We start from the raw sequence: 21,994 nt of genomic DNA, 5'->3' as shown, positions 1-21,994 counted from the left end.
TTTTCCCCGTAGAATCCTTCAATATTGCAACTGGAGGCTTGAATTCTTCTTCAGTTCTTTCAGCTTGAGAAATGCCAAGCGTGTTCTCCCTTTTGGTTTCCTAGCTCCGGGTCCTTGCACTTTCATTATAATACTTAGTCTTCTCGAGCTATCCTTTGAAATCTTCTGTTCAGCTTTTTTGTTTCATCATTTCTTCCTTTCGCTTTAGCTACTCTACATTCAAGAGCAACTTTCAGAGTCTCTTCTGACATCATTTTGGTCTTTTCTTTCTTTCCTGTCTTTTTAGTGACCTCTTTCTTTCTTCATGTATGATGTCATTCCACAACTCATCTGGTCTTCAGTCATTAGTATTCGATGTGTCAAATGTGTTCTTGGGATGGTCTCTAAACTCAGGTGGGATATACTCAAGGTCACACTTTGGATCTGGTGGACTTGTTCTAATCTTCTTCAACTTCAACTTGAACTTGCATAGGAACAATTGATGGTCTGTTCCACAGTCAGCCCCTGGCCTTGTTCTAACCGATGATATTGAGCTTTTCCATCATCTCTTTCCACAGATGTAGTCTATGTGATTCCTGTGTATTTCATCTGGTGAGGTCCACGTGATAGACGCCATTTATGTTGTTGAAAAAGGGTATTTATAATGAAGAAGTCATTGGTGTTACAAAATTCTATCATCATCTCTAACGTCGTTTCTATAACCAAGGCCATATTTTCCAACTACCAATCCTTTTTCTTTCAGCTCTGTCTAATTAGAACCAGAGTAAGTTACCCACTTCTCAGTACCCTCCAACCCAACTCAAACTGCATCTACAACCTAATACCCAACCTATGTGTACTTAAATGCTCTGGATTCCAGAGCCTCCATGATAAGAGGAAAAGTACACAGAACTGGTCCGGGCTTTGTTGATCAATATCTAACTTGAAGCAATGCCACAGTACTTCTAAATAGAACTGGGTCCTAGAAGCTAAAGAATGAGGTTACTACCAAGAATATGGAAATCAATGGTATTAAAGCACTATAGAAAGTTCTAGGAAAATGATCAATGAGAATGGCTAGTTCAGTGATGACCACATAAAGAACAACTTTAGCAGAAAACTGGGGTAAAAGCCACATAGCAGAATGTAAGCAGCTAGTGAGAACGAGGCATAGGGTCCAATAAATTTGGCTATGAAGCACCGGCGAGAAAAAGAGAAACAAAAAAACTAGAAGCATGAAAGAAAATGATGTATAGGCTTAGGGAAAAACACCCATGTCACTGACTTGAGAGTAAGCACCCTGAGGCCATGGATTGAGCCTTATGCCTCTGTATCTACCAGAGAACTAACACAGTGCTCAACACAAAGTGCCAAACAGACATTTCAGAGAAACAGGTAATATGGAGAATGACAAAACCAACATTCAAAATAATATCAACAAGATCCAAGGATGGATAGAACACAAAATGTTAAAAATCAAAGGAAAAAATGCAGAGTCATTTATTGACCTCTTTTAATTATTTCAGTAAAGGTCTGGTAAAGACCTGGTAGTACGTGAAAACCACTTAAATAATTTTCATATCCTTTGATCTGGTAATTCCACTTCTGAGAATTTAACTTAAGGAAACAATCCTAATAAAAAGTTGTATGTTTAAAGGTGTTTCCCACAATGTTATTTAAATCATAGAAAAATTATAAACAATTGGAATTTTCTATAATAGAGAAAAGTTATTTAAGGTATGAAAAACCATTCAATGAAAATTATGCAGTTATTAAAAGTGACAATTTATTCATTCAAACACTTTCTGAGTGCCTAACACGTGTCTGACAAAATTATATAATAAACCAAGATGTTTATGGTATATAAAAAGCTCACAACATTAAACTATACATATGTACAGTTATAATGTGAATGTACTCATGTTATATAAGCATTTTAGAATGTAGATGACAATGACACAAAATGCAAAGAGAACAAGAAACAATAGTACTTGTACTAGGTGGTGAAGCTAATCTACTTCCTAAATTATATTCAATAACTCACTGTTTCTACAACAAAATCAACTTGGATACATCAATCTCTTGCTGTGTACCTACATTTTAAAAAAGGGAACTTCTGACCCTACACAGTTTAACTTGCAAAACAGTAATGCACAGGGTTATCAATTCACTAGGGTAGATGACAGAGGGGTTCCATTTTCAGATGCCCAACATAGTGACTTCCATGTGAAAAGAAACAGGACCAGCACATCTGCTGCTCTTATACTAGACTAAATACCAAAGAACACCAGTTATTTCAGGGTTTAAGTTGTGTATATAGTCACAAGACTATTTCCTTTTGGATCTGCAAAGTTTGGCGACAGTACATTTAAGTGATCTACATCACAAAAATCATTTTGCTAAACACAGAGATGATCTAAGAAAGAAAAAAAAAACTAAACCCATTGCTATCAAATTGATTCCTACTCATAGTGACCCTATAGGACAGAGTAAGACTGCCCCATAGGGTTTCCAAGGAGCAGCTGGTAGACTTGAACTGTGGACCTTTTGATTGGCAGTGAGCTTTTAACCACTGTGCCACTAGGGCTCCCATAGAGGTGATATGACTTAGTAATTCTACTCTTAAGTATATTCTCAAAAGAAATAGAAACATTTGTTCATACGAAAACGTGTACAGGAATGTGCATAGCAGCATAATTCACAATAGTCAAAAAGCAGAAACAACCCAAATGTCCATCAACTCATATGGATAAATAAAATATAGTATACTCATATAATGGGATATTATTAAGCCATAAAAAGGAATGAAGTACTACAACATGGAGGAACCTGGAAAACAGTACACTAAGTGAGGGCACCTAGACACAAAAGGCCACGTTACATGATTCCATTTATGTCAAATGTCCAGAATCAGCAAACTCAGAGACAGAAAATAGTTAGTGGTTGCCAAGGACTAAGAGGAGACAATGGGTAGTGGCTGCTTAATGGGTATGGGGTTTCTTTTGGGGGATGATGAAAATGTCTAGAGTTATACAGTGGTGGTGATGCAAAATATTATGAATATACTAAAACCCAGCAAACTGGATATTTCTAAATGGTTAAAATAGTGCATTTTATGTTATTTGGATTTTATCTTAATAAAAAAATGTTTTAATCCTTTTTGGCCTAATCAAGCCTTCTCTTGCCCAAGAGAAGAAAATGGCAGAATCAAAAGATAATTCCAACCATAATTAATACATCATTTTAATAACGTGCGTGCCTCATTTATGAAGAAAAATAATAGTAAATCCTTTTGGTAAATCTCAAATACAGTCCTTATTTAAACAGTTTCAGACTGCTTTTGTTTAAATTTGCCTCTTCTTGCTCTTCACCCTTTTAGCCATATTCTTTTTCTTTTTAATCTCACCTGGTACAATAGCATAGGACACTGCAGTAGCATATGAGAGTACAGGGCAGGAGATAAAAGTAATGATTCCCAGGTTATTAGGAGCTGTTTCATACTTTGAACTGTTTCAAGGTATAAAATTCTGTCCACTGAAATAACTTTTTAATATTTTATAAGTTTACTTTTTAAAAGACTTCTTAAAACATGGTGTGAATTACTAAAAGCAGATCTCAATTAGTGGTTGAGGAAAAAAGAAAGTCTGCGTCCTAACAGACATGTACCAAACGCAATGTATGAGGTAATTCTTCAGGAAAAAATGAGTGAACTGGAGGCTGAGGAGACAGAAATGACACGGCTGAACTTCATGTTAAAATGATCTCCTAAAAATGCGGGGGGGGGGTTACAGAATTATTGGAAGAAAAACAACTCATGATAGATTGAAATCTGCCTTTTTTTAATAAACTAATTAGTAGGTTTTTCCAACTACAAGAATAATCCATCTCTCCCTCATTTGCTAGTATTAACAAGGGGGCAGGAAGGGGAGGAATCCAGAGGCTAGTTCTGCTAAAACACAGAAACCAATGCCATTACTTCATACCTCTGAAGCCCCAACACCTCAGAGCACAGTCATGACCCTCTTCCAGGACCAGCTATATATAGTAATGTCATATAAGTATGTTCCTCCAAAGTAATATTTATACTAAGAGCACAGAAGGCTTACTTGTTGAGTCATCTAGATCAATGCTTCTCAAAATCGAATACGCATACAAGTCACCTGGGGATCTTGCTAAAACGCAGACACTCTGATGCGGGGGTCTTGGGGTAGGAACTGCTGTTGCATACACCAAACTTTGAGTTGCAAGGATCCAGATTACCCCAAGAGGAATACCACAGCCAGCACCAAGTATGTATTAGATAGAAAAGACAGGCAGAAGGCCCAAAGGAAATATACCCAGACCACAAACTCTCAACCTCCTCACTTCCAACTGACAACCAGATCTTATCCCAAAGGATCTGAGACTATGGTGTTTATAAATCCATCACAGTGGTGTTTACAGATACTCCAACACAGTGGATTACAAACAATGAGACCTAATTCTACCATTGCTTCCAGGAAGAGAAACGACCATGCACCAAGGGTTGGGACAGTACCAAGTTCGGATTAGTTAGCATTCATCTATCTGGACCTGGGTCTTCAAGTCTGTGATCTGCCTTTGCCAGAAGCCAGTGAGGAGCTCCCAATAAAGCTGACAAGGACATGTCTCTGGCCACTCCTCTTCCCTTTACAATCTCTACTCCAGCTACAGTAAACAATTTTAGGATCTAGAACAGGAGAGGCTCTCCTTCCCATCAAGTCTTCTCTCCCTCATCCTTCACATGGCCAATGCTTACTTTTCTGTTCAGACTTCATTTCTTCCAGAAAGCATTCTTTGATCCTCTGCAGACCAGCTGGGTATTCCTATTGTGTGCTCCATAGGACCTAGTACTCTCTCTGTCGCTTCACTTACCACTCATATTACTCCACTAGACTAACTTTCTCAACCTGGGCTCCTCAGGAGAATTAAGCCTTCATGCCCTTTTTTTTTTTTTTACCCTAAGGCATCCATTACATGTAATAAATTAACTTTTACCCCTTGCATCGATGGCACTAATTAAGTACCATCCCTGGGAGAATTGAGGAAATATTTGCTCAGATCATTTTCTATGTTCTGTGGTTTAGATGCAGCACTGCACAAGTAGACCGGCCCTTCCCTTGCTGACAGCCTGGATTCTAAATCATCTATCTCAATCACTGCCACGGTCCATGTTCCAGTCATTAGGACTCTCCTTGGTTCCTGACCCTCAACTCACTTCCTGTTTGCAGCCTTACTCTCATCTCTTTGAACTCAGCTTTGCCTCTTGCCTCGAGCACTAACCTCTAACTGACCTACTACTGTCCCCCTCTACTACATCTTGTACTCCTGACAATTTTTCCAGCCACATAAATGGGCCTGGTTTGACACTTAAAAAGGACTGAGTGAAGAACTACGTATCTTCTCTCTGATCATTTTACATATGCACTGATTCATGCTATCTGCTGCTCAAGTGAAGGTCAACAGATCTACAGCATGAGGGTAGAGCCTGGGGACGCTGAGTGAGAAACTGGAACAAGCAGCAGTAAGAAGAGAGAGCACGTCAGAACAATACAGTGGGCAATCAATTTCCCCTGCTTCCAAGATGTCATTTAGACCTTAATCGCAGATCCATTTCTAACCTGATCAAAAACGACCTAAAAATAGGGCATATACATCTGAGAATTCTAATAGGCTGCAAGTTCAATGTGCACATACATTGTTAAAGAGAAAACTGAAAAACAAAACACAGAATCCAGTCAACTAATTCCTAAGAGCCCAGAGAGATAGAGTCCCCTTATCTTTTTCAGAAGGTCTCAACGACTACAAGCTTGAATGACTGAGATGGATTCAAAAGAGTAAGATCTTTCCCAGCACAGTTCTCATGCTGTTTAGGGGTGAGGACTAGAGGTCAGCGTCTAGGCTCCCCTCCTCAAAATTCTTCAATGGCTCCCCAGCGCCTACACGGTTAACGGCGATACCCCCTCCACAGTCTGAAGACACTTTGTGATGTGAATCCCTGTCTACCAGCCTCATCTCCTGCCACTTTCTGTTCCCACCTTCCATCTTATGAGCGGTATGTACAGTAGCTCTCAAAATACTAAAATATCTGTAGTCCTCCAAATCTATCATGTTTTCGCAAGACTCCACGCCTTTGTACATGATGTTCCTTGCCCTGGTTGTCTAAATTCATAAGACAGTTATGCGTATGTCTAAATCATTACTAATTCTTATTTCCTGTCTTTCACTTACAAAAACTGGACCCCTACACAGTTAATTTGATTCAAAGGTCTGCAAACAGTCACTATGTATCACACATTGTACTTGAACGCAAAAATTACGAAGGGCCATCTTTTTTGTTGTTGTTAGCTGCCATTGAGTTGGCCCCGACTCGCTGCAACCCCATGGACAACGGGATGAAATACTGCACAGTCCTATGCCATCCCCATGACCAGTTATGGGTCATGGGTGATCTTTAAGACCATTTAAAAAATCATTTAGATTACCTAAATCATTTTCAGGTACTTCTGAACTATTTTTTCATTCATGCAGATGAATCTGTGGTAAGCGGTGTGGAAGCTTGTGCCTGATCTCCCTAATCACCAGCAGCATATACTTTTCAGATGGCTAGTCAGGAATATAAAGTATAATGGATCTAATTAGTCCAGTGCGGTAGTCATTAGTGCAGTTCACCAACTATATCCTCCTTTTCCTACTTGCAGAACAATGGCAGTGCAGCAGTTAAATGCTCAGCTGCTGACTGAAAGGTCAGAGATTCGAACCCGTTAGCCGCTCCACAGAAGAAAAATACAGCAGTCTGCTTCCATAAAGATTACAGCCTTAGAAACCCTATGGGGCAGTTCCACTCAGGCCTATAGGGTCGCTATGAGTCGGAACAGACTCGAGGGCAACAGGTTTGGTTTTTGGTTATACCTACTTGCAGACACTTAGTAGGATTGCTCTGCTTGGCCCTCTTGTGGCCAGGTACGGCCAAATGACTAGTTCTGGCCACTTGTAAGCAGAAGTGACTGTCACTTCTGGAACTAGACATTTTAAAAGTGACTCTCCAGGTTCTGTTTCCTTCTGCCACAGAGAAGGGGAACACTCCAGATGGGAGCTGTCTATCCAGCCTGAGCTCTGGGGTAATGATAACGCAAAGCAAAGGCTCTAGATGATCTTGATGGGCAAGAAGCATGGGCAAGAAGCATGAGCAAGACAGAAACCACATCAGTCCACAGCATTACCCAGCCTATAATTGTTCAGCATTTTAGACAACACAAAGGAATGAATGCTGAGACACCCTACTTGACGTCAACATTTTGTATCTGCTGTGAATAAATGTTATCAATAGGAAAATCAAGAGCCTGAAATAGTAAATTTGGGTTATTGCATGATCTTGGCAGAACTATGACTCCAACCTACAACAGAAGAGTATGATACCTGACATTCACAAAGCACTTAAAGTGCACCAACGCTGCTGTAAGTACTTTATCTACATGAGCTCATTCCTTACAATGAATGTGGATTTCATCAAACCATCTCCATGGAGTTGTCCAAGGAAGGATGAATTAGTTTTCTAGCACATAATCCTGGAATATTAATTGGGAATTTCCCAGCACAAATAAGCCACTCTGTTCTTAAATGATACGTTCCTTATTTCAGACATTTCAATTTGAATTACAGAGATCTGAGGGCATGTTTAAAGCAGGCAAGAACCTGAAGTATTTGATCCCGGAGTTGGCAAGAACGAAGAATAAGAGATGATTGTTAAAGATAGGCTTGTGTATATAACAACCTTTGGAAAATCTGATCATGGCAGTAGATATACCTTACCTACCATACTGCTTTGGGCAGAGGTGCCAAAGGCCTTGCCCTCCATCATTAAGTACCTTCCAAGTCTTTTTTGGGCCTGCCATGCAGGCCAAGAAACCAAACAGTTCTAAGAAATCCTAATTCCACAGGAACTGAGAACAATCCAAAATGATAGTGGTTATATAAGAGATTGGATTAAATATAATCTAGTGTGATGGGTGCATATTTAAAGAAGAACTTGGAAGACAAAACTTTAAAACAATCACTTGAAGGAAAAGTGAGTTGTCAAAGGAAACAATTTACCGTACTAGACCAATTTCATGTGACCATAAGAAGGTTTGGAACAGCCGTTGAAAATCACGGATTAAATGTACACTTTGATATTCCTTTTTTATTTAATTTAGAACAAGAGTAGTCACCCCTATCTGCACTTCCTTTATTCTTCCAAACTCAAGCTATTTCTTTCTTTCTGTGCCAATCTCTTCCAAAACACTCATCTGTATTTCTATTATCCCCTGCTAAAGTATGACTATCTCTGCCACAAAAGTAAGTGTTCTTAGGTACTGTACAAGAACCTTGTTAGAAAATACAGAATAATTGCCCCTGCTTTTCCTCTCTCCTTAAATCTTGTATAGATTTTGCTCTGCTGAAAGTGAAGTGAAACAATTCTGTCCCAAGAGAAATTTAGACTTAGCTAACAAAGTGCCGGACTGATTTATACACCATCATATCGTCTCAGTACAATGCAGGAGCTCAATAAATACGGGATAAACGAATGAGTCCCTAGCATTGCACGTTCCCAATAGGAATAAATACATCAAGTAGATTCCAGTCTGTCTTACTTTGTTTTTAAATAATCAGATAAAAGAACACAGAAGCTAAGTTCTAATGAGTAAAAATTTCACTTGAAATTCATTCCTGACCCTGTAGCAAGGCAGGTTCTGTTTCATACTGTTTTGCCTGACTATGTCTCATTTCAACATGCTCTTGTTTGCTCTGATTTTCTCCTGGCAGCTCACTATAATTGACCGGCTGAGCTGCTCATGCTATCCCCAGATTGGCAAGGTAGGCAGTATTTACACAGCTTTACCCCCTCCTCTAGGAGTCCCTGGGTGGCACAAATGGTTAAGTGACTAGCTACTACTAGCTGAAACCCTGGCAGTTCGAACCCACCCAGAGATGCCTCAGAAAACAGGGCCGGCAATTTGCTTTCAAAAGGTCATAGCCTTGAAAATCCTGTAGAACAGTTCTACTCTGCACAACGGGGTCACTATGAGTCAAAACTGACTTGGCAACTAGCAACAACAAAGCCCCATACCTGGGAGGGCTTAGTCTTTATCCACTACCCAGATCCACAATACCAGAGCTGGAATTACAGTCCTGTTTCAAAGCCCCAAGAAGACCCGCCCCTGAGATGACAACTGCCTACCTGCCTTCTGAACACCTGGGCCACGTGCCCCATAAATCCGGGATCTGTTGCCAACAAGTCAGGATGGCTTCTGGGTCTGCAACCCCTTTGACTCTGTGCTGTCCAGCGAGCAGTGGCCCCTGACTGGACCTTTGCAGCTGGTCAACTCTCTTAGTATCTGGCCCATAATCTAGACCGGGTCTCTGGTAAGGCTCTGATTCAGCCCTATTCCATCTCCACAATGCCCAGAGGTGCCATCACACCCCTGTAGTCCTAAAACACACCCATTACAATTCTAATTAGTTTTTTCTAATTTGTTTATTTTCTTAGAGTACACACTAGGCCTTTGGTCATTTCAAATGATATGGTCATCTTCATATCCATGATGGCAACTTAGGCTATTACCTAATGCTAAAGTATATACTATTATTTTCTGAGTTTATGTTGATTTTTATCATACCTGACAATATCCATCTACAGAACAAATAATTTGCTCCTTGTTATCACTGAAATAACAAATACCAATGAGATCATGAAATCAGGAGACACGAATCTGAATCCCAACTCCATCACTCTTTAGTTGTAAGTTCCCTGATGTTTAAACTAAGCCCCAGTTTCCTCATTCGCAAAGTGGATAAGAGATAACAGCAGACTAAAGGATGATGTAAGGAGCCCTAGAGGCACAATGGTTTAAGAACCTAGCTGCTAACTGAAAGTTTGGTGTTTTGAACCTACCAGACACTCCACGGGAGAATAGAGCTGGTGATTCATTCCCATAAAGATTTCAGCCTAGGAGACCCTATGGGGCAATTCTACTCTGTCCTATAGGGTCACTACGAGTCAGTATCAGCCCCATGGTACATAACAACAACAAAGGATGATATGAAGCACTAACTACAGTTTGCCATCAAGTTGATTCCAACGCTAAAAAATTAACTATCATCATCAGTACCCACAGGGTTTATATATGCTTATTTGCAATGGACTGTGTTGGAGTATTTTAAGAAGGAAAATAATAGGACAAACTTCACTATGTTGTTGTTGTTGTTAGGTGCCATCCAGTCAGTTTCAACTCATAGCAACCCTGTGTACAACAGAACAAAACACTGCTCAGTCCTGGACCATTCTCACAACGGCTTCAACCCACTGTTGCAGCCACTGTGTCAGTCCATTTCCTTGAGGGTCTTCCTCTTTTTCGCTGACCCTCTACTTTACCAAGCATGATGTCCTTCTCCAGGGACCAGTTCCTCCTGATAACATGTCCAAAGCATGCAAGACCAAGTCTTGCCATCCTTGCTTCTAAAGAGCATGCTGGCTGTACTTCTTCAAGACAGATTTGTTCATTCTTTTGGCAGTCCATGGTATATTCAATATTCTTCTCCAACACTGTAATTCAAAGGCATCAATTCTTTGGTCTTCCTCATTCATTGTCCAGCTTTCACACGCATATGAGGCAACTGAAAACACCGTGGCCTGGATCAGGGGCTTCTTAGTCCTTAAAGTGACATCTCTGCTCCTTAACACTTTAAAGAGGTCCTTTGCAGCAGATTTGCCCAATGCAATGTGACTTTTGATTTCTTGACTGCTGCTTCCATGGGCGTTGATTGTGGATCCAAGTAAAATGAAATCCTTGACAACTTCAATCTTTTCTTCATTTACCATGATGTTGCTTGTTGGTCTAGTTGTGAGGATTTCTGTTTACTTTATGTTGAAGTGTAATCCACACTGAAGGCTGTGGTCTTTAATCTTCATCAGTAGGTACTTCAAGTCCTCTTCATTTCAGCAAGCAAGGCTGTGTCATCTGCATATCGCAGGTTGCTAATAACTATAGTTAGCAAAAAGATGAAAAACAAGGTTGGGTAATGGTTATGGGGGATGAACTTGATGCAGAAAAAGAGAGAAGAAAAAAAGGTAAAAGCAGAAGAGGCCGGACAAACATCAAATAAATGGCAAATAATTTATAGAGCAGAAAGCAGAATACTATTTGCAAGCCTCTTCAAAAGTACGTCAACGGCTTAAGAATAGTTCACAATCTTCCATCTTGTGCCAGTATCTAGCTGAACAAGCTTCATCCAAGCTTACAGACTAAAACACTGTAGGAAGAAGGGCCTGGCAATCTACTTCCAGAAATTTATATTTTATAGCAGACATCTAATGAAGTATGTTTGAGGGACAAATAATAGTTTCTTCACTTTGCCAAATGGGAAATTAAGGTCCTGAGAGAGTGGGGGGGGCTTGTTTGATGACTCAGAGTTTTGGGCAGAAAACCCTACAGATCAGAACAGTCCGATCCCCTTGTGCATGGGGTTGCCATGAGTCAGGGGCTGACTTGACAGCAGCTAACAGCAACAGGAGAGCTAAGAGAGGGGCTGCAACACTCAGCCAATGGCGTGGCAGGAAGAAAAATCCTTGCTCCCTGTGTTCCTCCCTGAATATTGAAATATTCACAATCCTCTCTCCCACATCATCCTCAGCCCCAATCATTCCTGTCCTGAAACACAACAAAACCTCTCTCCTCCTCTGTTCCCATTCTTTAAACATTACTTCAAATGTGACCTTCCCCTGAGTCTCTCAGAGTTGGGTGCTCCCATTGTAATGTGTATTTCTTTTTCCATCCTGTAAACGTTCCTTAATTGTTTCCATCGCCTTTCCAACTAGCCTGTGACCTACTCTAGTTGGTATATCCAGGATCCACACAGGTAAGATGGGTAGAGGAGGAGAAGGCATCGAACGCACTCCTGCTCCGGGCAGAGGCATCAAGATCAGCGGTTCCTAACCATTTGGGGCACATGGCCCCCTTTGACAATCTGAGGAAAACCACAGACCCTCAGCCTAGAAAAATACGTATACACACTTATTCGGAAAAAAAACACATGAAAAGAGCATTAAGCTAAAAGTCAAAGAGATCTGGACTCTACCCCCGGCTCTGCCAAAAACTCTGAGTCACCAAATAAGCCCCCTACTCTCTCAGGCCTTAATTTCCCGATCAGCAAAGTGAAGAAACTGTCATTTGACCCTCAGCCGTACTTCAGTAGATGTCTGCTATAAAATATACGTACACTAGAAACTTGGAAGAATCCTGGAATTAAAATTGTTATATAAGAGCAAATTATTTTTTATTATTGCCTCACAGCTTGATGCTTTTACAGCTATCTGTTTTGCCAAAAAACATGCTGTGAAATAAATTGACTGTTTACTAATATAACTAAAAGAACAGTTGTTTTTTCCTAAAACCCCAAAGGCCTTGTAGTTTACATACCCAAGAGGAGTGAGCACAACAAGCATAAAGGAGCAAAGATGAATAATCCAATTAATTCCCATTTGCTCACACCACTGACTACAGATTCCGGGGATAACAATATGCTTTTGTGCTAACAAACCTGTAGGACAATTGGCCAGTATGCTTCGAGATGTTTATATTCTACATGTCAGGGATTTTTGATGACAGTCTGAATACTCTCTTCTCCCTAGTCTGACCCTGTCACCAACAACTGTCACAGGTGGGTTACAGCCAGCAGAGCTCCCCTCTCCCGAATGGGAAGCTGCGAAATACTCTAACTAATGAGGCCTGAGAAACCTACCTAATGGGGCCAACTTTCATATAAACAGTAACTGCCAGGCAGCCACTGTGCAAGCTGCAGGGGCTCCAGACACAGGAGGAACAAGGAGACCCAGGCCATCCTCTACATTCCAGATCTGACTGCTGAAGAGCCCCCCGCCCCCCAACCCCATGCACCAAGGCTGCCCTTCTGACACCTCCCCCACACTCCCCCCCCCCCCCCACCCCCAGCTTCTCAGAGGATAAGGTCTTCCTTACCAGTCTGGGCCCTTCTCTGTATACATGCCAATCCTTTCTCAAGATGATATCATCAATAAAGAGAGGGCCCAGAATCCAGTCTTTTAGGGGGACTTCATGGCCCAACATCACAGTGAAGGCCCACATTGCAGCTCAACTGTCTGCCTGCCAACCAGATCCCCAATACAGGGTCCTAGAGACAGGGCCTGGCCAGCTTGGAGTCAGTCTACAGTCTCCTCATTCAAAGTGTGGTTGAGCTATTAGAAAGGGAGAGTATCAGGTTCCACCTCAGGCCTACTGAGTTAGAATTTGCATCTTAACAAAATCCCCAAGTGAATCATTTTCAGATTAAGACCGACAAGTACTAGTTGACAGAACTGGCCGTAGCTCTGAAAAAGTATCCTCAGATATACCCATCTTTCTCAAAGACAGGAAACTTAGCAGTTCTCAGCTTTGCTCTGCAAACCTCCCAAATGAATACCAGCCTCTCTCCAGACTCGTGAATACCAGCTGGTCTCCCTAGCCCTCTATCTCCCTCTGCCCACCTGATTTTGTCTGGCTTCTTTCACCCATCATAATTATTTTGAAATTCATCCATGTTGTTGCATGTATCGATTGTTCACTCATTTTTAATGCTGAGTTAAAAGGTCCATTGTATGCATGTACCACGATCGGTTTATCCATTCACTTGGTGGTGGGTATTTGGGGGGTAACTTCCATTCCAGGCTGTTACAAATAAAGCTGCTATGACCATTCATGTAAAAGTCTGTGTGTGACAAATGCTTTCACTTCTCTCCAGTAAACACGTAGGAATGGGATGTCTGAGTCATATGATAAGTGCGTGTGTAACTTTTTAAGAAGCTACCAAACTGTTTTCCCAAGTGACTGTACCATTTAATATTCCCACCAACAGAGTACGAGAGCTCTAGTTGCTCCCTATCTTGCCAACACTGGTTATGGTCAGTCTTTTTAAACTTAGCCATTCTAGTAGGTTTGTGGTGGTATCCTGTGCTTTTAATTTTGCATTTCCTTAATGACTAATTATGTTGAGTACTTTTTCATGTATTTATTTGCCATCCATATATTCTCATTAGTGAAGTATCCAGATTTTAATGCATTTAATTGGGTTGTTTATATTCTTATTAATGAGTTAGGAATTCCTTATATATTCTAGGTAAGAGTCCTTGGTCAGATAGGTGTTTTTCAAATATTTTCTCCCAGTCAGTGGCTTGTCTTTTCATTTTTGTAACAGCGCCTTCTAAAAAGCAAAACTTTATGATTTTGACAAAATTCTAATTTACTGGTATTTTCTTTTACTTTTCATGATTACGTTATATTTAAGAAACCTTTGCCAAATCTAAAGGCCATAAAATTTTCTCTAAAAAGTTGATACTTTTTATACAAACGTTTAGATCTATGATCCACTGCAAGTTGATTTCTGTGTATGGTATGAGGTAAGGATCTAGGTTTGTTATTTTTCATTCGGCTACTCAATTGTTCCGGCTTATTTGTTGAAAAAATTTTCTTTCCCCCACTGAATTACCTCAGCACCTTCGTAGAAAATCGATTAATCATACATGTGGGTCTATTTCTGGGTTCCTATTCTGTTCCAGGGAAACCTTGGTGGTGTAGTGGTTAAGACCTACTGCTGCTAATCAAAAGGTCGGCAGTTCAAATCCACCAGGCACTTCTTGGAAACCTGTTGCTGTTGAGTTGATTCCAACTCATAGTGACCCTATAGGACAGAGCAGAACTGTCTCATAGAGTTTCTAAGGAGCACCTGGTGGATTCGTACTGCCGACCTTTTTGTTAGCAGCCGAAGCACTTAACCACTATGCCACAAGGGAAACCCTATGGAGCAGTTCTACTCTGTTCTATGGGGTCGCTGAGTCAGAATCATCTCAATGGCAATGGGTTATTCTGTTCCAGTGATCTGCGCGTCTGTCTTGATGCCAACACCATAAAGTCCTCCAACTTTGTTGTTTTTTGTATCGGCTATTCTAAGTCCTTTGTATTTCTGTATAAATTTTAGAATGGGGTTGTTAATTTCTACCAAAAAAAAAAAAAATGCTGGGATTTTGTTTGGGATTGTGCTGAATCTGTGTGTAATCTGAAAAAAACTGACATCTTAACAATACTTGAGTCTTTTGACTCATAAACATAATATTCCTCAATATTTATTGAGGCCTTATTTAATTTCTATCAGTAATATTTTATAGTTTTAGTGTACACATCTTGCACATATTTTTCCAAATTTACCTCTAGGTATTTCATATTTTTGATGCTATTATAAATATTTCCAAATATGTTTTTTCCTGAATACGACCAAATGCTTCGAAGGCCATAGTAGAGGGACGGGGGTCTGGGGACCATGGGTGCAGGGGACATCTAGGTCAACCGGCATAACAAAATGTATTAAGAAAATATTCTGCATCCCACTTTGGTGAGAGGCATCTGGGGTCTTAAACACTAGCAAGCGGCCATCTAAGATGCATAAGTTGATCTCAACCTACCTTGAGCAAAAGGGAAGGACACCAAAGACATATGGTAAAAATGAGCCCAAGAGACAGAAAAGGCCACATAAACCAGAGACTACATCAGCCTGAAACCAGAAAAACTAGATGGTGCCCAGCTACCACCGATCACTGCCCTGACAGGGAACACAATGGAGAATCCCTGATGGAGCAGGAGAACAGTGGGATGCAGATCTCAAACTCTCATAAAAAGACCAGGCTTAATGGTCCGACTGAGACCAGAGGGACGCTGATGGTCATTGTCCCCGGACCCTTTGATAGCCCAAAATTGGAACCATTCCTGAAGCCAATTCTAGACATGGATTGGCCTGAACTATAAGATAGACAATGATGCTGGTGAGGAGGGAGCTTCGTGGCTCAAGTAGACACTTGAGAATATGTGGGCAGCTCCTTTCTGGAGATGAGATGAGAAGGAAGAGAGGAACAGGGGCTAGTTGAATGGACACGGGGAATACACGGCGGAGAGGAGGAATGTGCTGTCTCATTAAGAGGAGAGCAGCTAGGAGTACACAGCAAGGTGTGTATAACTTTTTGTATGAGAGACTGACTCGATTTGTAAACTTTCACCTAAAGCACAATAAAGAAAAAATTTTTTAAATGTTTTAATTCCCAATTTGTCATTGCTAGTATTTAGAAGTGTAATAGATTTTTAAACATCAGCCTTCTGTCCTACAACCTTGCTAAACTCACTAGTTCTGGTAGTTTTGTAGATTCCTTAGGATTTCTGTATAGAAGATGATATAATGTGAGAACAAAAGCAAATTCACTTTCTCCTTTACAATCTGGATGCTTTTTCCCCTTGCCTTATTTTACTGCTAGCATCTCCAGTATAATGTTGAATAAAAGTGATGAAAGTAGACATCCTTACCTCAGTCCCAACTTTGGAAGGGAAGCATTCTGTCTTTCACCATTAAAAAGGATGGTAGCTACAAGTATCTCCCAGATATTCTCTATCAAGCTGAAGGAGCCCCCTTCTAGTCCTAGGTTGCTGAGAATTTTCATAATGAATGGTTGTGGGATTCAGTCAACTGTTTTTCTGCATCTATTAAAACAATCATATGGTTTTATTTTTTAGTCTGTTAATACGATAAGTTACTTTGGTTGATTTTCAAATATTAAGCCAATTCTGCAGCCTGGGATAAGTCCCACTTGCTCATGTTGTGTTATTCTTTTTATATGTTGCTGATTCTATTTGCTAATATTCTGTTGAGGATTTTTTCATCTATGTTAATGAGAAGCAGCTTTCTTAATGCCTTTTGTTTCATTTTGTTTGTTTCGGCATTAAGGCGATGGTGACCTCATAGAATGGGTTGGGAAAGGTTTCCTCGTCTTCCATCTCCTGGAAGTGTGTGCATAAAATCAGTATCATTTCTTCCTTAAGTGTTTGGTAGAATTCACCAATAAGTGAAACCATCTAGGTCTCCATGTATTTTTGACAATTCCACTAAAATGTCTAGAAACTAAAACTTGACATGGCCATGGAGAATTAATAATTTTGCAACGAAAACATGCTCTTCCCATTACTCCCCATTTCAATTAATGACATCATACTCGTCCATTTTGCTTAAACCAAAACCTTAACAGTTGTTCTTGATTTCCCTTGTTCACTTACCCTACTCCTCAAATACTTCTTCAAGTCTTATCAGCTCTACTTTCAAAATATATCTCGACTTCTCCACTGTTACAGCCATAGCCCAGTCCAAGTTTCCTAACTGGTCAGCCCAACTACACAGTTGCCCCCACTATAGTCCATTCTCCAAACAGCAGCCAGAGTGATTTTTTAAAGCCTAAATTAGGTCATAACACTCACTGGCTTAAAACCCTCCAATGGCTTCCCAACATACTTGGAATAAAATCAAACTCATGACCATCACCTACAGGATCCCACATGCTCTGGTCCTGCCTTCCTCTCCAACCTCATCTTCTACCACATCTTCTTAGAGCTGAGTTCTCATCATTAGGTCCTCTGCTCAACTGCCATACTCTCAAAGAGACCTTCCTTCCCCATTTGACTTAGAATAGCGCTTAATCCTTTTCAATCTCTACTCTTTTACTCTGCTTTTTAGTTTCTTCATAACATTAACATGGCATGATGTTATCGATTTACTTGTTTGCTCCTTTACTGTTGGTCTTCCTTCCCAAAAGGTAAGGTCCTTGGGAGCAGGCTCTCAAATATGCGTTGATTGAAAAAGAGAAGGAAACCTAAGTACTGAATGATAACAACTGAGAAAAAAATGTGTGTTTTTTCAATAAGTCTTCAATATGAAGGAATTATCAGATTAACTATCAAATACCTATAAAACACATCAGTGAAGGGCTGTATTAATTACTTTAAGTATGCAGATAAAAGAAGCTACATTCTGAAAGCACAGAGTCAATGGATTCCAAAGTATGAGGAAGATATCAAATACACAAAAAGCCAAGGCTTAAGGAAGGCAGAAAGGAAGTTGTAGTCAGGAAAATACTGGAAATATGCTCAAGAGACAAAACTAATACACTACAATTAAGTTTGTGGCAATTTGTTACACAGCAATAGAAAACGAATACAGGCATTTGCTCCAATTAAACTTTCTCAGTGAAATGTTTCCTGACTGGCTATTCGAATTTTCAGCTCCACAGCACCCCACCTCACCTCTGCCATTCCTAGATTCATTCCCTTTATTTTTCTCCATAGCACTTAACCATTCTCCAGCTTCCTATAGATTTTCCTATTTGTCTATTTTCTATCACCCTCCACCATTAGAGCAGATGTTCTTACCAGGTCTGAGACTGCTGTCTGTTTTGCTTACTGCCATAAAAAAACCAAAGAACCAAATCTGTTGCCGTCAAGTCGATTTCGACTCATAGCGACCCTACAGGACAGAGTAAAACTGCCTCATAGAGTTTCCAAAGAGTGCCTGATAGATCTGAACTAGCCAACCTTTGGTTAGCAGCCATAGCACTTAACCACTACGCCGGCAAGGTTTCCATTTACTGCCATATATGTACCCAAAACAGTGCCCGACACATAGTAGATGTTCAATAAATACTTGTTAAATAAATATTGATAAAGGCCATGCAGTCCCAAGGATCTGGCTCTAACAGCTGAGGCTTACAGTCATTTGCAACTGATAACCCAAAATGTCTGCTACTGGCACGTGGCTTCCCTTCTAAGCTGCAATAAATGGCTACAAGGATACATTCACGAAGCTAAGGGGACTATACCGTTCCTGTCTAACCCAGGATGCTCTATGCCAATTACCAGTCCTGCCTCCACCTTCCAACATCCTGAAGCCCTATGTTATAACTAGGAGCACTGACTACTGAGGAATTACAGGAGGCAAAGACCCAGAGAGCTTCAGGAGATGGTGAGCCATGGGTTACTGGGGAATTCTGCCCCTGGGCTATGATCTCACCAGCCCAGCAATCACTGACCCTAAATCCACAGGATAGGGGACATTACGTATGAGCCTTCACCACCTGAGTCAGGATAGAAGCTCACGTGAAGCTACTAGTCCTTTGCATCCTGGGCTCCTGTGCTCTGTCCTGACTCAGGCTGGCTGAGTTAACCTGTAAGACAGTGGTAACCTGGAACACCTTGTAACTGGCCTTCACAACACTGCTTAGGGACCACAGCTGATCCTACAAGCACCCACCAAGCAACCTCAAAGTCTTTTCAGAATTAACAGCAAGGGAGCTCCAGGAGGACACCACTTAAAACCAAAGACAAGGCTTATCCGGCCCTTCACCTCTTCTGCTTTTAGATATTAACTGTAAAATAGAAAAATAAATACAAAGTGTGTCTTTGAGGCCTAAGCGTATCGACTGTGGGAATGTTACCTATTTCTGCAAACTCTTATCTGCTTAACTAGCTCCAGAAACCCAGGAATTCAGCACATCAGACTTCCAGCTCTACAGGACAATTCAGTCATTAACATGAATCATTCCAACACCTAACCCTGATTGTTGTTTAAATTAAAATAATAGTCAGAACTGAAACCACATCTTCTTTTGCAATTGAGACACATAAATGGAGTCTGAAACCCAGAACTTCCTTATATTAAAAACATTTTCTCCTGCCACCACACCCGTATTTTATTAAACGCACACGGAGACTATTTTTGTCTGCCAAGGGAAGCTGGATCACCAAATGCACCTTACAGAACTAGACTGCGTTTTCAAGTCAAGGTGGCAGAAATGTGTGGAGATTGTCACCGTTCCATGGCTTTGTCCTTCCAGTTCTGCTGGTGGCTTAAGATGTGGGAAAATAAAACATACCAAGTTTGCATGTGCCCTGAAGGCTTTCCTTCTATCCTAAAGAATACCAGAAAACAGTCGCAAGGCATGTGACAAGCAAGGCAGATGACAGGGGATACAGCAGGGAGAACAACCCAAAAGTCTGCCCAGCAGACGCCTCCAAGTCCCGAGCATTCAATGGCTGCATCTGAGACCACATACAACTGTCCCACAGGGCCTTGCGAGTCCAAGACTGGTTCAGTGTGTGATGCCTCACTGATGCACCCCCGCAAGGTAAGAGGCCCTGAGAAGCCTGTAATTCGGAAAGGACAGTTTAACTCACCTTCCACTGCTCCTCAGGAAGCAGTCTGACCACCACCAGATCCCCATTCAGGGCTCGATTACGAGCAACAACGCCATCGATAAAAATATCTCGATCACCATCCTAAGTAGGAGAGAGAAATAATCGTCAGTTTACCAAGGCTTGGAACCAAAATTACTTCCTTGGTTTTAAAAATTCTACAATCTGTCCAGTGTCATAACAGTAACATAAGTATATAGCCCCAAACATACCTAAAGGGAACGCGATCTCTTGGAACAAATATAAATGGTGAACAGCGATGAACGCATTAAAGCCAGTAGCAAACTACTAGAAAATCACCAAATAAGCAGATCTACTTTAGGCAGGCCAAACAAAACAAAGGCAAAAAACTGAAATTGTATGCTTTCATAACTGAAATGAAAGAAAATTATATTTATCCTTAGGTAATCTTTTTTTTTTTTTACATAAAACATGATGATACCTTTTCTCTCTAAATAATGTTTTTTTTTTTTTTTTAAGTATCAAAAGAGGGTAAAAGAATGAAGGTTTACCAGAAAACTGAAGAGGAACAAAACAATAACATATAATCCCCCAAGAAACCAGCTGAGGGCAGGAAGAGCCACTGGCCCTAGGCTTTGGGTTCTCTGGAAGGACACCAGCAAAATCATACTCTCCCCAGGAAATAGCAACAGAACAAAATTTGGTTGTTTTTCTGGAGACCTCTAAGTAGAAGACAAGGAAGGAAAGGAAAGGGGCCTAACGTAAGATCCATAAAGCGTTATCCTGCTCCACCCCTCTCACTGGCTAGGGGCGTGGTGAACAGCAAGGCCCATAGACGACTCTATTCTCCATCACACACGCAGAAACAACCTGCTTTAAACAGTGTAGCTCTCCAGTACCCCCACAGAATCAACCAATTGTGAAATGTCCTCCTGGGTAATTAAGTAAACAAGTCAACCTGCTATATAGCGTTGTAAAATATGAATCAACTACAAAAAAAATCCATTATGATCCTATAGGACAGAGTAGAACTGCCCCAGAGGGTTTCCAAGGAACAGCTGGTGGATTCGAACTGCTGACCTTTTGGTGAGCAGCCAAGCTCTTAACCACTGCGCCACCAGGGCTCCATAAATCAACTAAATACTGAAAAACACGCACCAAAATTTGTGATGTGAGTTTCAGACTAGTTGTTCTTAACCGTCTCCTTTTAATGACGATTTAGCAGAAAGACCAAGCATCTGCTGAGGTGATCTCTGTTCTGTGATGAGGAAACGCCTCCAGCACCAGCAGCACTCAGGGGCAGAGGAGGTCTGGATTTGGAGGAGCAGGTATTCCATGCGGAGAGATCGGCGTTTGAAAAAACACATAAGAATGTGAACCAGTAAAGAGAGACCAGAGAGGTCACAGATGAAGAAGTAAATTCTAGAGTCCTTTTTTTTAAGACTAACTTGGACCTCTGGTGGCACAGTGGCTAAGCATTTGGCTGCTAACTAAAAGGTGGGCAGTTCGAATCCACCAGCGACTCCTTGGAAACCCCATGGGGCAGTTCTACTCTGTCCTATAGGGTCTCTATGAGTTGGAATCGACTCAAAGGCAGTGGGTTTGTTTAAAAACTAACTTAAGCTTAAGAGAGAAGGTGGGGACTGCAAAGTCTAAACAAAAAGGAAAACCACTTATTAGCCTTTAAGTATCAATTTATCCTTCAGTATCAATTTCTAAACTTACTTAGGTGCCAGGATTTTCCTACTAAGCTAAATCACTTTGCAAAATCACTTACATAAAAAGCATACTTAAGGAAAAGCACACCTTTGGCAGTCAGGTTCCATGAAAAAATTAAACATTTAAAAAAGGTTTCATCAACAAACATATAAAACTGTGTTCTTATGTTTTTATCCTTCTGAAAGTTTAAACCTGGTGCTCCTTTTCAGGGG

General features: G+C 40.8%; 1 protein-coding gene across 2 annotated transcripts in view; it reads right to left on the bottom strand.

Moving 5' to 3' along the window:
• DIS3L2 (DIS3 like 3'-5' exoribonuclease 2) overlaps nucleotides 1-21,994 on the bottom strand; it is a 386,635-nt gene that overhangs the window by 290,063 nt on the left and 74,578 nt on the right. For both annotated transcript variants that reach the window (XM_049888455.1, XM_049888454.1), the window contains exon 5: nucleotides 20,085-20,186. In XM_049888455.1, coding sequence (XP_049744412.1) covers nucleotides 20,085-20,186 — 102 coding nt within the window. The remainder of the gene's footprint in view (nucleotides 1-20,084; nucleotides 20,187-21,994) is intronic.

This window comes from Elephas maximus, chromosome 6 (assembly GCF_024166365.1).
Source record: "Elephas maximus indicus isolate mEleMax1 chromosome 6, mEleMax1 primary haplotype, whole genome shotgun sequence".
Taxonomy (NCBI): domain Eukaryota; kingdom Metazoa; phylum Chordata; class Mammalia; order Proboscidea; family Elephantidae; genus Elephas; species Elephas maximus.
This window is presented reverse-complemented; position numbering and strand designations above follow the sequence as displayed.